The sequence below is a fragment of the Rattus norvegicus genome, chromosome X (genome assembly GCF_021556685.1).
Source record: "Rattus norvegicus strain SHRSP/BbbUtx chromosome X, alternate assembly SHRSP_T2T, whole genome shotgun sequence".
Taxonomy (NCBI): Eukaryota; Metazoa; Chordata; class Mammalia; order Rodentia; family Muridae; genus Rattus; species Rattus norvegicus.
In genome coordinates this window covers 22,771,830-22,788,704 of record NC_141554.1, presented here as the reverse complement: position 1 = coordinate 22,788,704, position 16,875 = coordinate 22,771,830, and the positions used below count along the sequence as shown (strand labels likewise).

Genomic DNA, 16,875 nt, shown 5'->3' with positions numbered 1-16,875 from the left:
CCGGGGTTCGGTCCCCAGCTCTGGAAAAAAAAAGAAGTGCAGACAAACCTGAGAGCTAAGTGGAAACCACTTCTGCTCACAGTCCTGGCCCAGGAGGAGCCTGCCTGGAACCTTCTGAACACAAGAAGTGAGGAGCAGCATGGAACACAATCCTTCTGGTTTCAGCCTGTACCCAGGGCTGACCCTGTGACACAGCTCTCTGTACCCAGATCCCACTGTGAGAAAGCCAGTCTCCAGGAGTGCTGACCTACAGGCTTACAGGAGGGTCAAGACACTGTCAAGGACAGCAAAACCAGCTAACATCAGAGACAACAAGATGGCGAGAGGCAAGCACAGGAGCCTAAGCAACAAAAACCAAGACGACTTGGCATCATCAGAGTCCAGTTCTTCCACCAAAGAAAATACTGAATATCCCAACACACCGAAAAGCAAGATTTGGATTTAAAAATCACCTCTCATGATGATGATAGAGGACTTTAAGAAGGACATCAATAACTCTCTTAAAGAAATACAGGACAACACAGGTAAACAAGTGGAAGCCCTTAAAGAGGAAACACAAAAATCCTTGAAAGAATTACAGGAAAACACAACCAAACAGGTGAAGAAATTGAACAAAACCATCCAGGATCTAAAAATGGAAAGAGAAACAAAAAAGAAAGCACAAAAGGGACACAATCCTGGAGAAAGAAAACCAAGGAAAGAGATCAGGACTCATAGACACAAACATCACCAACAGAATACAAGAGATAGAAGAGAGAATCTCAGGGGAAGAAGATACTGTGGAAAACATTGACACAACTGTCAAAGAAAATGTAAAATGCAAAAAAACTTCTAAGCCAAAACATCTAGGAAATTCAGGACAGAATGAGAAGACCAAATCTAAGGATAATAGATATAGAAGAGGGTGCAGATTCCATCTTAAAAGGGTCAGTAAATATCTTCAACAAAATTAGAGAAGAAAACTTCCCCTCTTGCTCTTGCTCTTACTCTCTGGCTCTTACCCTCTTCACCCTTTGTCCCTTCTTTCCCCCTTCTCCTCTCCCCTTCTCTCCATGTGCTCATGGCTGGCCTCTACTCCTCTACTCTTCTCTTCTTCTACTCTTTTCCTTCTCTCTCGTCCCCTCTCCCTTGTCTCATCCTTTCATTAAACCTCTCCACATAGAAAAAAAAGAAAGAAAACTTCCCTAACATAAAGAGATATCCATGAACATACACGAAGCCTGCAGAACGCCAAATAGATTGGACCAGAAATGAAATTCCTTCCGTCACATAGTAGTCATAACACCAAATGCACAAAACAAAGAATATTAAAAGCAGTAAGGGGAAAAGGTCAAGAAAGTGTAAAGGCAGACCTATCAGAATTACACCAAATGTCTCAATAGAGACTATGAAAACCAGAAGATCTTGGGCAGATGTCATACAAACCCTAAGAGAACAGAAATGCCAGCCCAGGCTACTATATCCAGCAAAACTCTCATAGCAAACTCTCAGAATAACATAGATGGAGAAACCAAGATATTCCATGTCAAAAACAAATTTATACAATATCTTTCCACAAATGCAGCCCTACAAAGGATAATAGATGGAAAACTCCAACACAAGGAGGGAAACTATACCCTAAAAAAAGCAAAGTAACATTTTTGCAGCAAACCCAAAAGAAGAGAGCCATACAAACATGATTCCACTTTTAACAACAAAAATAACAGGAAACGACAATCACCATTCTTTAATATCTCTTAACATCAATAGACTCAATTCCCCAATTGAAAAAAAAAACCATAGGGGTTGGGGATTTAGCTCAGTGGTAGAGCGCTTATCTAGCAAGCGCAAGGCCCTGGGTTCGGTCCTCAGCTCTGAAAAAAAAAAAAAAACACAGACTAAAAGACTGGATACCTAAAGAGGACCCAGCATTTTGCTTCATATAGGAAACACATCTCAGTGACAAAGATAGACACTACCTCAGGGTGAGAGGCAGGAAAACAGTTTTTCAAGCAAATGGTCCAAAGAAACAAACTGGAGTAGCCATTTTGATAAAGAATAAAATCAACTTTCAACCAAAAATTATCAAAAAACATAAGGAAGGACACTTCATATTCATCAAAGGAAAAATCCACCAAGATGAACTCTCAATCCTAAATAGCTATGCTCCAAATGCAAGGGCACCTACATTCATAAAAGAAACCTTACTAAAGCTCAAAGCACACATTGCACCTCATACAATAATAGTGGGAGACTTCAACACACCACTCCCATCAGTGGACAGATGATGAGAAACAGAAACTAAACAGAGACATAGTGAAACTAACAGCACTTATGAACCAAATGGATTTAACAGATATCTATAGAACATTTCATCCTAAAACAAAAGAATATATCTTCTTCTCAGCAATTCATGGTACCTTTTCCAAAATTGAGCATATAATCGGTCATAAAACAGGTCTCAACAGATACAAGAAGATTGAAAGAATCCCATGTGCCCTGTCAGATCACCACAGACTAAGGCTGGTCTTCATAAAAACAAAAATGACAGAAAGCCCACATACACATGGAAGTTGAACAATGCTCTACTCGATAATTTGTCAAGGAAGAAATAAAGAAATTAAAGACTTTTAAGAATTCAATGAAAATGAAGGCACAACATACCCAAACTTAAGGGACACAAGGAAAGCAGTGCTAAGAGGAAAGCTCATAGCTCTGAGTGCCTCCAAAAAGAAACTGGAGAGAGCATACATTAACAACTTGACAGCACACCTAAAGGCTCTAGAGCAAAAAGAAGCAAATACACCCAAGAAGAGTAGAAGGGAGGAAATAATCAAACTCAGGGCTGAAATCAATCAAGCAGAATCAAAAAGAACTACACAAAGAATCAACAAAACCAGGAACTGGTTCTTTGAGAAAATAAACAAGATAGACAAACCTTTAGCCAGACTAAATGGAGGGTACAGGGTGAGTATCCAAATTAACTAAATCAGAAATAAAAAGGGTGACATAACACAGAATTATCAGATCCTACTACAAAAGCCTATATTCAAAACTGGAAAATCTGGAAGAAATAGACAATTTTCTAGACAAATACCAGGTACCAAAGTTAAATCAAGATCAGATTAACCATCTGAAAAACCCCATAACCCCTAAAGAAATAGAAGCAGTCATTAAAAGTCTCCCAGTCATCTTAGACAGGACTGAAAGAGCTTGAAGGGGCTTGAGACCCCATATGAACAACAATGCCAACCAACCAGAGCTTCCAGGGACCAAGCCACTACCCAAAGACTATACATGGACTGACCCTGGGCTCCAACCGCATAGGTAGCAATGAGTAGCCTAGTAAGGGCACCAGTGGAAGGGGAAACCCTTGGTCCTGCCAAGACTGAACCCCCAGTGAACGTGATTGTTGGGGGGAGGGTGGTAATGGGGGGAGGGGAACACCCATATAGAAGGGGAGGGGGTAGGGTTAGGGGGATGTTGGCCCAGAAACCGGGAAGGGGAATAACAATTGAAATGTAAATAAGAAATACTCAAGTTAATAAAGATGGGAAAAAATGGAAACAAATAAAGAATATAAAAAGGTAAAAAAAAAATCTCCCAGCCAAAAGAGCCCAGAACCAGATGGGTTTAGTGCAGAATTCTATCAGACCTTCATAGAAGAGCTCATACCAATACTGTCCAAACTATTCTGCAAAATAGAAACAGACAGAACACTAACAAATTCCTTCTATGAAGCCACAATTACTCTTATACCTAAACCACACAAAAACCCAGAATAGAAAGAGAACTTCAGACTAATTTCCCTTATGAATATTGGCACAAAAATATTCAATAAAATTCTCCCAAACCAAATCCAAGAACACATCAAAATGATCATCCATCATGATCAAGTAGGCATCATCCCAGGAATGCAGGGATGGTTCAATATATGGAAATCCATCAACGTAATCCACTATATAAACAAACTCAAAGAAGAAAACCACATGATCATTTCATTAGATGCTGAGAAAGCATTTGACAAAATTCAATACCCCTTCATGATAAAAGTCCTGGAAACATCAGGATTTCAAGGCCCATACCTTAACATAGTAAAAGCCATAAATAGCAAACCAGTAGCTAACATCAAACTAAATGGAGAGAAACTAGACATTAAAATCAGGGACTAGACAAGGCTGCCCACTCTCTCCCTACTTATTCAATATAGTACTTGAATTCCTAGTTAGAGCAATCAGACAGTGAAAGGAGACCAAAGGGCTACAAATTGGAAAGGAAGAAGTCAAAATATCACTATTTGCAGATGATATGATAGTGTACTTAAGTGATCCCAAAAGTTCTACCAGAGAACTGCTAAACCTGATGAACACCCTCAGCAAAGTGTTCGGGTACAAAATTAATTCAAACAAATCAGTAGCCTTCCTCTGTTCAAAGGATAAACAGGGTGAGAAAGAAATTAGGGAAATGAGACACTTCACAATAGTCACAAATAATATAAAATACCTTGGTATGTGTGACTCTAAGCGAGAAAGTGAAAGATCTGTATGAAAAGAACTTCAAGTTTCTGAAGAAAGAAATTGAAGATCTCAGAAGATGGAAAGCTCTTCCCTGATCATGGACTGGCAGGATTAATATTGTAAAAATGGCCATCTTGCTGGAAGCAATCTACAGATTCAATGCAGTCCCTATCACAATTCTTCATGGAGTTAAAAAGAGCAATTCTCAAATTCATCTGAAATAACAAAAAACCCAGGAGAGTGAAAACTATCCTCAACAATAAAAGAACTTCTCAGGGAATCACCATCCCTGACCTCAAGCAGTATTACAGAATAATAGTTATAAAAACTGTATGGTATTGGTACAGAGACTGACAGGTAGATCAATGAAGTAGAATTGAAGACCCAGAAATGAACCCACACACTTATGGTCACTTGATCTTTGACAAAGGAGCTAAAACCATCCAATGGAAAAAAGATAGCATTTTCAACAAATGGTACTGGTTCAACTGGTGGTCAGCATGTAGACTGCAAAAAGCCACCAAATGTAGACAATATTAATGAAGCCAAGAAGTGCATGCTGACAGGCGCCTGATATAGCTGCCTCCTGGGAGGCATAGCCAGAGCATGACAAATACAGAGGCAGATACTCATAGCCAACCATTGAACTGAGAATGGAGTCCCTGTTGGAGGAGTTAGAGAAAGGACTGAAGGAACTGAAGGTTCTTGCAACCCCATAAGAACAACAATGCCAACCAAGCAGAGCTCCCAGGGACTATAACCACCATCCAAAAAGTACACATGGACAGACCCATTGCTCCAACTTTATATGTAACAGAGGATGGCCATGTTGGGCACCAATGGGAGGAGAAGCCCTTGGTCCTTCCAAGGCTAGCCCCCTTCCCCCAGTGTAGGGAATGTACCTACAGGTAGGTGGGAAGGGGTGGATGGTTGGGTGGGGGAAAGGGGATAATATTTGAAATATAAATAAAAGAATATCCAATAAAAAAGTAGAATAAAAAAAAACTGGGAGCCATAGCAGTTGGTTTTTGTTTTGTGATAGAACAGCAATGGCATTCTTCATATCTGGTACTCATTTCTACTTCTCTTCCATACTGCGAATGACTTGTTTGACTTAATCCTGCTGAGCCTCGGTTTTGTCGTCTGCTCTTGGCTTATGGGATCTTTTATATCAAACTACACCCAACTTTTAAGATAGAATAGTGTATGTGGAAGAAGAAATTCCAATTGGCCTGATTTGATCATTATATGCTGGATTTGTGTATCAGCATACCAATAGTGTATCCCATTAAGAATTACAGTGATTCCATGTTAATAAATATTACTGAGTAATTTTTAAAATGTGCACAAAGTATCATGGAGACATAATGGAGCCATCTGCTCAGAATGTCTTTTTGCAGTCTTCCATGTTTTCTTTGTATTACCCAAAAAGTAAAGCTTTTTTAAACCAACTCTTGCCGGAGTCCCTATCTATCCCTTTAGCTCTGGTTCCAAAAAGTCCAAACTCCCAGAAATTTTGGCATGCTTCTTCATATTGCCATGTGATCTGACCAGGCAGTGTTTCATCAGTCTTCAGAGACATTGGATGTTAGAGAACTTTTAATCTCTTTTTCTCTCCTTAGAAATTTTTAAATGGGCTTTATATCTTTAGAACTTTATATTTTGATTCACGTTAAAATAAAGACAACAGTACAGAGGTACCATGAACTTTATACCCACTTTACCCTATTAAAATCTTACATAGGAGTGACACATTTATAATAGTTAATCTTCATTAATTTTTTTTATTTAAAAAATTTTTTGGTATAAATGTTTTAAAATTGTTTTAAAACAATGTTTTTATTAATTTAAACACTTTTTAATTTAAATAAGATTCTTCCCCTCCTCCCTGTCCTTTCAGATGCACTACCCCTCCCTACCCCCCCAACTTTTAAGTTCTTTCTCAAAAACAAAAACCCAATACAACAACAAAATCCCCCAGATCCAAGAAAACAAAATAAAGCTGAACTCCCTCAAAAAAATAAAACAAAAATCCCACCAAACTGTAACCAAACAAAAGCACCCACAAAACCTGTGCAGTCAATTATATGTTGGTCTACTTCTCCTGAAGATGAGGCCTGCCCTGGATTGGTTGTTCTACCCAGTGTCACTCTATTGGAGAAAACTGATTTCCTCTCTCCCAGCAGGAGTAAAGGATAGTTCTGTTGTTAGCCTTTACCCTAATGAGTTGCTTTCCTTCCTTCCTTCCTTCCTTCTTTCCTTCTTTCCTTCCTTCCTTCCACCCTTCCTTCCTTCCTTCAATCATTCATTTAAAAATATATAACAAAATATTAGATAAAACAAAAATTATCACATCAGATTTAGACAAGACAGACTAACAGAAGGAAAAGAGACCCGAGAGAATGCACAAGAATCAGATATTCACTCATTCATACACTCAGGAATCCCATAAAAACACTAAACTGGAAGCCATAATATATACACAGAGGACCTGGTGCAGACCTGTGCAGGCTCTGGGCTTGCTGCTTCAGGTGGAGAAACTTTTGCTAGCCATTTGAAGTCAGCTTGTATTGGAAAACAAGTTCAAGCCTGGATCTAGAAAGAGACTGATTTATCCTTCTAGAATGTATTTTATATATTTTAAGTGTAAGCTGTATTTTTTTTAAAAAAAGATCACCTCTCTCCTTTTCCCTTTCCTCCCTCTCCCCTATCCCCTCTTCCCCCTCCTCTCTCTCTCTTTCTCTCTCTTTCTCTCTCTCTCTCTCTCTCTCTCTCTCTCTCTCTCTCTCTCTCTCTCTCTCTCTCTCTCTCTCTCTTTGTGCTTGCATGGAGGTCAGAGAACAACCTGAATGAATTCTCAACTTACACCATGTAACTTTTGGGTATCAAAGTTGCAGGTTTGATGGCGTCTTCCCTTTCATGCCACCTCACTAAGCTCCCAATGATTTTTATTATATTCCCTTCATATGCTCTTGGTATGTTCAGAAAAAATCTCTTGAAGATCAAAGAGTGGTCTCAAGAATGCTGTAGGAAATGAAGTAAAGGTGACGGCACATTATGGCTTAAAAGGGGGAAAGCCCAAGAGTGGTTCTTCCCTTAGTCCAAAGAAGGAGGTGTCCTTGTTTACCCATTAACAACAATTGTCCAGAATAGCAACCAAATTAGAGTCAGAAGCTACAAAATGATATCACAGATGAATGAAGATCTAGAGGAAATGAACAGTCTGTAGAACAAATAAGGCTATGTATCTGAGGCCTATTTGAGGCCAATATGCTGCAATTGCTTTCCTTCAGAAAAACATGTCTCAATGTCTTAGTTTCTTTTCCCATCACCCTGATAAAATACCCCACCAAAGCAATTCAAGGAGAAAGGTTTCATTCTAGTTCACAGATCAAGGTTATAGTCTCATAACGGGGAAGTCAAGGCAGCAAGAGCTCGAAGCTTGAGCTGCTGGTTATGTGACATCTGAAATCAAGAACCAGGCAGGAGTGAATGTTTGCAATTTCTCAGCTTTGTCCCCTTACACAGTCTGGAATTTCAACTGAGGAGTGAGTCGACATAGAGTGGCCAGGTCTTCCCACCCCATTTAACAGAACCAGTACAAACCTCCACTGCTTTGTCCAGAGACCCAATTCCCAGATGACTCTAAGCTGATAAATGACACTAGCTGTCATTTATCACATGAACTGATTACTTCAGGTTGTATGGCTTCAGAGCTTGGTATGTGAAGGTATTAAGAAACACACACACACACACATTCATGTACACAGACACACAAGTACGCATGCACATACATAACAAAATAGACCTTTTTTTTTTCATCAGGATTTGGTAAATAGAGTTGTATCTAACTTCAGAGCAGTCAGTGCTCATAAACACTGAGACATCTCTCCAGCCCATTTGTATGTTTATCATCATCATCATCATCATCATCATCATCATTTTATTTGTTCACTTTACATCTCAGTAGCACCCCCCTCACATTTTTACTTATTCATTTTATTATTCATTCACTTTACATCCCAGTACCTGCTCACACAGATCCTTCTATTTCCCCCTTCTCCTCTTCTGAGAAGGGGGAGCCCCCACCTCATTCCTGCCCACCCAGCACATCAAGTCACTGCAGGACTAGGCAAATCCTCTCCCACTGCAGCCAGACCAGGAAGCCCAGCTGGGGAAATGGAATCCACAGGCAGGCAACACATTTAGGGACAGCCCCCACTTCAGTTGTTGGGGGTCCTTCATGAAGACCATGCTGCACTTCTGCTACATACATGCAAGTGGTCTAGGCCTAGCCTATGCTCACCCTTTGGTTGGCAGTCTCTGGAAGCCCCCAGGGGTCCTGGTTAGTTGACTGTGTTGGTCTTCCTTGGAGTCCGTGTCTTACTGTAGGCCCCCAAGTGTTCCACAACACTCCCTGCTCTCCATCTAATGTTAGGCTGCGGGTCTCTGTATCTGTTTCCATTGGCTGCTGGGCAAAGCCTCTCAGAAGACAGCCATGCTAGACTCTGTTCGCAAGCATAACAGAGTATCACCAATAGTGTCAGGGGTTGGTGTTTGCCCATGGGATGGGTCTCAAGTTGGGGCAGTCATTGATTGGTCATTCCCTCAGTCTCTGCTCCATTTCTGTCCCTGCACATCTTGTGGGCAGGGCACATTTTGGGTTGAAGGTTTGTGGGTGGGTTGCTGACTTCATCTTTCCTCTGAGTCCTGCCTGGCTACAGGAAGTGGTCCCTTCAGGACCCATCTCTCTCACTGCTAGGAGTCTCAGCTAGAGTCACCCAATAGCACCCTGTCCCTCCAGGTTTCTGGCACATCCTAGAGATGGCCCCTCCCCCCACTCATTTATGTCCTTTCTCCCCCATCTCCCTGCACCCTTCCTTCTCCCCTCTCCCACCCACTTCCTTCTGTCCTTCCACCTTCGATATATATTTTCTTTCTTTCTGAGGATTCAACCACCCTCCTTTAGACCCTCCTTATTTGGCTTCTTTGGCTCTGTCGATTATAGTGTGGTTCTGTGTAAGGGTACCAGGTCCCCTGGAACTAAAGTTACAGAGAGTTGTAAGCAGTCACGTGGGTGCTGGGAATTGAACCTGGAAAAGCAGCCTAGTCCTCTTAACCTCTGAGACAGCTCCCCAGCTCCATCTCCACTTGTATTTTTTTTTTAAGTTTGGTCATCTCTGTCAAGAGGGATCATGTGTAATTTTTACTTATTTTTTTCATTTTCAGAATTTTATGAAAGATTAATTAAAACATGGTATTTTCAAAGAAAATTGTGGGGCTGAAGAGATGGTTCAGCAGTTAAGAGGACTTGCTGTTCTTGCAAAGGACTTGGGTTGGGTCCCAAACACCCCATAACAGCGCTTACTAGCATTCTTAACTCCCCGGGGGATTTGGTGACCTCATGCGGTGCCTGCACATGCACACACATTGAGTACACACACGCACACACACACGCACACACGCACGTACGCACACACACACATTTATTAAATGATGTTCCATCTGCACTTTAGTTTATGTCCCCTGCTCACATATTCACACTGGGTGGACAAAGATCCTTTGCATATGTTAACTGGAGGTTTTCCAAGAAAAAACTTCTAGCAACAGATTTAGCTTCAAAGAAAAGCTACCTTTTTAGAATAGAATAGGCTTATGTTTCTGTGCTGTTAATTCTTATTCTGACCAGCCATCCGTACTTAGATTCTAAAAGGGAGAGGCAGCCTACAAGTAAACTCTAAGGAATATAGTTTTGCACTTTTTATTATGGAAAATTTCAAACATATACAAAAGTATAGAGAATAATGAAATCTCAAACATTTATCACACAGCTTCAACAATTATCAAGTCAGAGTCAATCTCTTTTCACCTATGTACAAACTTATACCACCCTGATTATATTGAAGCAAGGAACAGTAGCATCTCTGTAAATTTTCAGTAGAGTTTTGTAAAAGATAAGGGTTTCTTTAGAAAGCAAATCCACAGTACATATCACAAATAGAAACTCCAGTAAGTCATAACGTGTAGTTTTATTTTAAAGTCTGTAAGATGTGGGGACACAATACATGTCACTGGTACCATGAGGAAGGGTGTTAACACTAAATTGGAGTTCAAGCCTTTCCCAATATAATGGTTTATAATGAAAAAAGCGAAACACAACAACCAGCTGTATTGGAGCCTCTTTGGAACCCTTATGATGAGCTGAGTAAAAGTGTTGACATCACACACCCTGTGACAAAACTCTGTGTCTCTGTCCTTGTCCTTGGCATAAAGTTATTCTTCAGGAAAGAGTTGAGCTGAGCTCCCTCATTTAAATTCTTCATTTTGTGTTCCCCTTTACAGCAGTCTCTTTCCCTGAAGCCTTTCTAAGGGACACCAATTTAGCACTCCTGCTCCTCTGCATAAACATGCAGAGAGCTTCGTACTGAGGAGCCAGCTGACTGCACTAGGAAAAGGATGAGAACCACCGCCAACTGAAACAGTGAGAGAGGCAAAGACACTTAGGCAACTAAATGGCACAATTAGCTCTGAAAACTGCTTAACTAGCAGTTTCTCTTCCTGCTTACCATCAAACAATATAGAATATTGAATCTGTAAAACCAAAAAGAACCCCAGCATTTTCTGCAAGGAAATGTTAAGGTGACATTTTAGAAGTAGAGCATTGCAAAAATTAAACGTATTATTCTTTGTATATTAATTTAAAATTTTTATAAAAACTCACAATAATAGGTTTTCATTGTAATGTGTTACAATTACCTTTATAGCAAGAGATACTTTTTGAATAAAATTTTAAGCAAATTAACAACAGTACAAAAACACTAAAGTTGTTAGGTGAGGGACTAATTCTATAAAATGTTACCCTAAGTGATGACATACTATTAAAACTGTGCCAGCCATTGTGTGGTATGACATAAAAATGAGTATTAATTCTTGTCCTGGAACATCTCAATCTGTCCTGAAATGTTTCTGTAACACCTAATACAAATGACCTACACACATGGTGCTTAGACAGCGGATACTCTACTAGCACCAGATTGGGAGGGAAATGTTTAGCCACAAAGAGATTACAAAATACTAATAGAATCAAAGACCTCCAGTGATGCCAACCATATTTCAAGTAGTGTCTTGGATGCAGAATATGCAGAGTAAGGAAAAATAGTCGTTGCTCTCAAAGGTCTAATGAAGAAGGCAGACACATCAGAAAAGCACAACAAAAGGCTATAGGTGCTGAATTAAGTCCGTTCACACACAATAGTATAACAACCAGAGCAAAAACGTTGGTAAGATAAACAGGAGTGTTCCAAGATGTAGGAGGAAAACCAGATGAGTGGTCTCCTTAGGAACCTTAAAGGTGCTCCGGTGAACTTGACAATACCACTGAATACTGGGTTCACATCAAGGATGATTTCTGTGTGATCTTGAACATGTCTCTGTTCATCTGGAAAAAGAAATAAACATACATTCAACAAGTATCCATTTACAATTCTTGCAACTGACAGACTAGGTGCACCAGGTCACTTAGTCTTTAGAAAGCCCTCGCAGGCTCTAAAGCAAGTGCAAGGTACGCACACATGCACACACACCCTTACCTATAAAAATTATGAAACCAGTACACACACCCTTACCTATAAATATTATGAAACCAGTGATTACCAGAAGGGAATTAGCAATGAAGATGCAAAAAGAAAAATTCTACCCTATAAGACTAGAGTCTACACTTACAGGAGTAATTTAGGCTGGTGGCTGTTAACTGTGTAACTGTTAACCATCACACAGAAGTGCCTTAATCCAGTTAAAAAGAGTATCTCATCGGAGATATTTATGCAATGTCTATGTACATTATCTACAATGACAGATTTAAGAGAAAACCTGAGTGCATAGGTGTTTGGTAACTTGGATGAAATTACAATGAAAGAAGTATACCTGGGTCTGACTTCCAAGCCCCAGTGTAGTGTCCTCACCTCCTGTCCTCTCATAAAAATGTCATGTGGCCATAATGAATTCTCATAGTTCTGTTTGCTCAAAAATGTCTAAACATGTGCCATACAGTATAGTACCATGAGAGGGCTACCAGGAAAATAGTAAGCCTGAAGGTAAAAATTCTGGCCAGGGAATATTTTCTTCTAGATCCTATAAGGCATTCTTATAGAAACCTTAGTTAATGAACCCATACTGTTCAATGATAACCCTTTTCTATCAATCACCCAAAATAAATCCATATAAAGGAATAAAGCAAATGGGTTATAAAAGTAAATTTCCTATTTCTAGCTTGTTTCTTTAAAGTATAGCAAGGTTATAAGTATCCACTACACATACAAACCTATATTAACATAAGACTATATTTATTAAAAAGTTTCTTCTTTGAACATCTGAAAGAACAAAATATTCTATCATGGAGCTTTGGGTGGAGCTCCGTGGCCCAGTACATGCTCACTGTGCATGAGAACCTGGGGAAAAATCCCTGGTTACCAACCAAACACTTCAACAAGTGGGAAATACATTTCCAATTCCTGTCTGCAAATCACAATTATCTGATGGAGTGCTCTTCCCTTTTCAACTGAAAGATGGATATAAAATTTGGCTATATATTTTAGTATAAGTATAAATAGTAAAATGACTTAGCACTCTTACAAGGCAAAAATACCCAGTTACTGACACTTTTTGGAAGACTGACTGGTAGAAATTAGTATATTATCCCCTGTAACCTGTTCAGATCTGGGACTATTGACAAAATCTTAAAGATAAAAATAATTTCCTAGGAGTTTGTGATTTTTCTGACACATCTATGTTTCACAGAATATTGAAAAAAAAAACTCAATGATGCTGAAACCCAAGCCTAAAGAAATAAAGTATTTTAAGAGAGGGGGGAGTCACAGTATATTTATAGACAAACAATTCTTAATAATGAATTATGAATACATTTTAATTATGCATAATACCTAATTTAGGAATGCAATAAGAGGACCTGCAAGATGGTTCAATGGATAAAACTATTTGCCACCAACTCCTGACTAAATGAGTTCTGTTCCTGGGACCCACATGGCGGAAGAAGATAGCACCACTCCCACACATAGTTCTCTGACCTCTGCATCTGTACAAGGGCATTCTCCTACACATGCATGCATACATATGCATGAGGGTTGTTTATGCATGTGTGTGCACATGCATACACACACAAATAAATTTAATTTTAAAGGTTGACACATTGCTGACTCTAGTAATATCAAATATAAGCTTCCAATGCATTTCTCACAGCATTTCTAAGGCGTTTATGAAAAGAAATATTCAAAAAACCAAATCCATTTTATCTGCAAGATCAATGTAGAACTTATGATTAGTGGAGATAAAAATCACATAATCTATTAGAAACTTTAACTAGCAAACCTCATTTTGATTCGAATTAAAATAAGTGCTTCAAATTAGTCATATACTCTTTCCTTTGATGAGAGATCAAAGTATATTTTGGAAATTAGGCTTTATATTTTAAAGTGACAGAAATTTTTTCATAAAGGGGAACCACATTTCTTTAGAAGGACCCCATTTTTAGAAGCCTAAACCAGTATTAATTTTGAAACAACTTCCAGACAAATGGAGGAAAACATTTGAATACTCTGAATGTTAAGTTGCAAAATAAGGCAGTAAGAACCAGGATACATACAGTTCAAAACCAAAATTATCTCTGGTATTAAAAGATACAAGAATCCCAGTATTGTGATAAGGAGTTCGAAATAGAAAGTGTGAATTTCAGGAGCTGGATACTGAAGTACTTCAAGTGTTGGTGAAATAACAACTGATTCACAAATTATGTGTACATGAACTAAATGAAAATCCATCTTTTATAAAGATGATGCCCCATTAAAGTTTTAGCACTAATTATGTTTTAAAAAATGTAATTTCAGAGCAATGAACTGGGCTCTCTTTATTAAACACCCTTCCTCAAGGCTCAGAGACCTATGTGGAAGGGGACTCAATGGGAAGACTGTGGAGTCAGAAGAAGTGTATGACACTAGGAAACAACATCTTCCAGACACAGCAGGGTTGCTATGCACATGCGCTCATAGAGCCTGTGACAGCAAGTACAAGGCCTGAACATCCTAGCCACACAAAATCTCAGCATGGAGAAGGGAAAGTGAGTAGAAAGTCCCACCCACAATCAAGAAGTTCTTTGCAACAGGTACTTGCTGGGACAGAGAAAAGCAGGTATCTCTAATGGAGTTACACTATGTGTGTCAACCCAAATCCAGGGTACGCCTCATGCTCAGGAATAGTTAACCAACGTAAAACAGACTCCATGTTGTTATTTTGTGTGCTTTTATCTTGTAGGGGTTTGCTGTTTGTCTTTGGGTGCGATTTGTTTGTTTCCTTGATTTTGTTTTTGAGCAAGAAGGAGCACAAATCTGAGTGTGGGTGAGAGGGTGAGGAGGACTGGGGGCAGGGCAAGGAGTATGATGAAAAAATATCCTGTGAATTGTTTTCTGTTTTCAAAATAAGAGTAAAACATGAATAGATCCAAATCAACTGAGTTTAGTTCTTTGACACTGTTATTACTGGATGTCCAGGCTAAAACAACTGTATAACCACAATTATCCTGAAAAAAGTATCTAATTAGCAATTCTCCAGAAACATTGATTTTACCAGGATAAGAAATCAGCAATGAAAAATCATCACCTGTAAATTTTTCTTGAAAATTAAAATGGTTTGGTCATATAAAAAAGCAGTTAAGTTCCTGCTCTTGGCCTATTGGATGGCATTCTGAATGCTAAAAGTACTGTGTGAAGAAAGGAAAAGGTTAAAAGCACCAATTGCTCTTTTTCTTCATTTATTTTCAAACAAATCATCTGAGTCAAAGTGTACCAAGAATGGATCACTGCCAAGAAGCAAGGCTGTGAAGGGGGAAACATGAAAAAACAAAACAACAAGAACCAAAAAAAAAAAAAGTCCCCTCCCTCCGCAGCTTGCCCAGCCATCACCAGTGGATAAAACTAAAGGCCCCTCCACTAGGAAACAAACCAGATAAAGACCTACAACAAAACTGCTCACAGGCACTATTCACAAACACATGTGAAGGCTGTATAAAGGGGAATAAAAACCCTTCCAAACAAAAACATCACAGAGCAGACAGGCTCAGGAGCACACACAGACGTGGAGGTAAACACACACGCGCACACACATGCGCGCGCACACAAACACACACACACACACACACACACACACACACACACACACACACACACACACACCCTCAAAGAAGAGCAGAGCAAGCAGTTAAGGCACCTTTCACAAAATCCCATGCAGCTGTGGCTGACCGCAAGATTTTTACAGTGTCACCAAGAAGCGATTGGAAAAGCATCTGAAAAACGTGCAAATTGTCTGCAAACAGCGCCTGGCAACAGAGACAGTTTGCAAGCGTGATTCAGAGGTCTGCCTGCCAAGGAAACAAAAGAAGCCTCTCTCCTGCCCGTGCGGGCAGGCGCACAGGGCAGGAGAGGTGCTCCCCTGGCAGGCAGGAAGCAAGTGCGGGGACGCGACAGGCAGGAGTCCGGGCGGCAGCGGTACATACTAGGGCTCGCTCTCTGGCGGGGACGGGGCGGCCGAGTTCCCATTAGTAGGGGAGCCGCCCAGCTTCAGTTTCTCCAGGTACTCGGCATGCACGGGCTTGTGGCACTGCAGGACCTTGATGGCATCTTCGATCTTGAACCACTCGCGCTTCCTGCCGATGCTGACCGAGTCTTCCCAATCCTCCAGCAGCTCGGTGACGGTGAGCACGAACACGTAGGTCCGGTGCTTGCGGTCCTGGTTCTGCTCGAAGACGCCCAGCAAGCGGCCCAACTTCCCCTTGACTCCCGCCTCCTCGTACACCTCGCGCACCGCCGCGCCGTCCGGCTCCTCCTCGGGCTCCATGCCTCCGCCCGGCACGATCCAGCGGTCCGGGTAGCGGCTGCTGCTGACCAGCAGCACCTCGTCCTCGCGCTCGCTGCGGAAGCACAGGCACGCGGCGCGCTTCTTGAAGCCCTCGGGGTCGTAGGTCCGCGTCTGGTTCGGCTTGCACTTCATCCTCAGCGCCGCCGCCGCTGCCGCCTCTGAGGTCGCTTGCAGCTGCCTAGCGAGCTGGCCGCCGCCTCGCAGCCGAGAAGCTCCCGCGGGCAGGGAGAGGGCCTGGCGAGGCTGGAGGAGAGCAGAGTGGAGCGGAGTGGAGCGGAGAGGAGCGGAGCCTGAGCTGAGCCCTGGGAGACGAGGCGGGGGTGGACGCGGGGGCGGGGGCGAGCCGGCGCGTCAGTCAGTCCGCGGGGCGGACAGCACGGGCCGGGCGCGCTGAGGGTCGCGAGCCCGCCGCCTGATTGGAGGCGCCGCTTCCGCCGCCCGGAGCGCGGAGCCCAGT

The 16,875-nt window shown here is 41.1% G+C and overlaps 1 protein-coding gene and 1 long non-coding RNA gene across 4 annotated transcripts in view; one reads left to right on the top strand and one right to left on the bottom strand.

Annotated features, from left to right (window-relative positions):
- LOC103694470 (uncharacterized) overlaps nt 1-16,875 on the top strand; it is a 141,186-nt gene that overhangs the window by 36,795 nt on the left and 87,516 nt on the right. The gene's annotated exons all lie outside the window — the stretch shown is intronic.
- On the bottom strand, nt 10,244-16,873 carry Nudt11 (nudix hydrolase 11). The gene is made up of 2 exons (NM_001401204.1): nt 16,057-16,873; nt 10,244-11,934 (listed from the first exon to the last, which is right to left on the bottom strand). Coding segments are annotated over exons 1-2 (495 nt in total). The 5' UTR covers nt 16,551-16,873; the 3' UTR covers nt 10,244-11,933.

Excerpts from the sequence above, each read along its gene's own strand:
- Nudt11 (NM_001401204.1), bottom strand. The coding sequence starts at position 16,550 with ATGAAGTGCAAGCCGAACCAGACGCGGACCTACGACCCCGAGGGCTTC.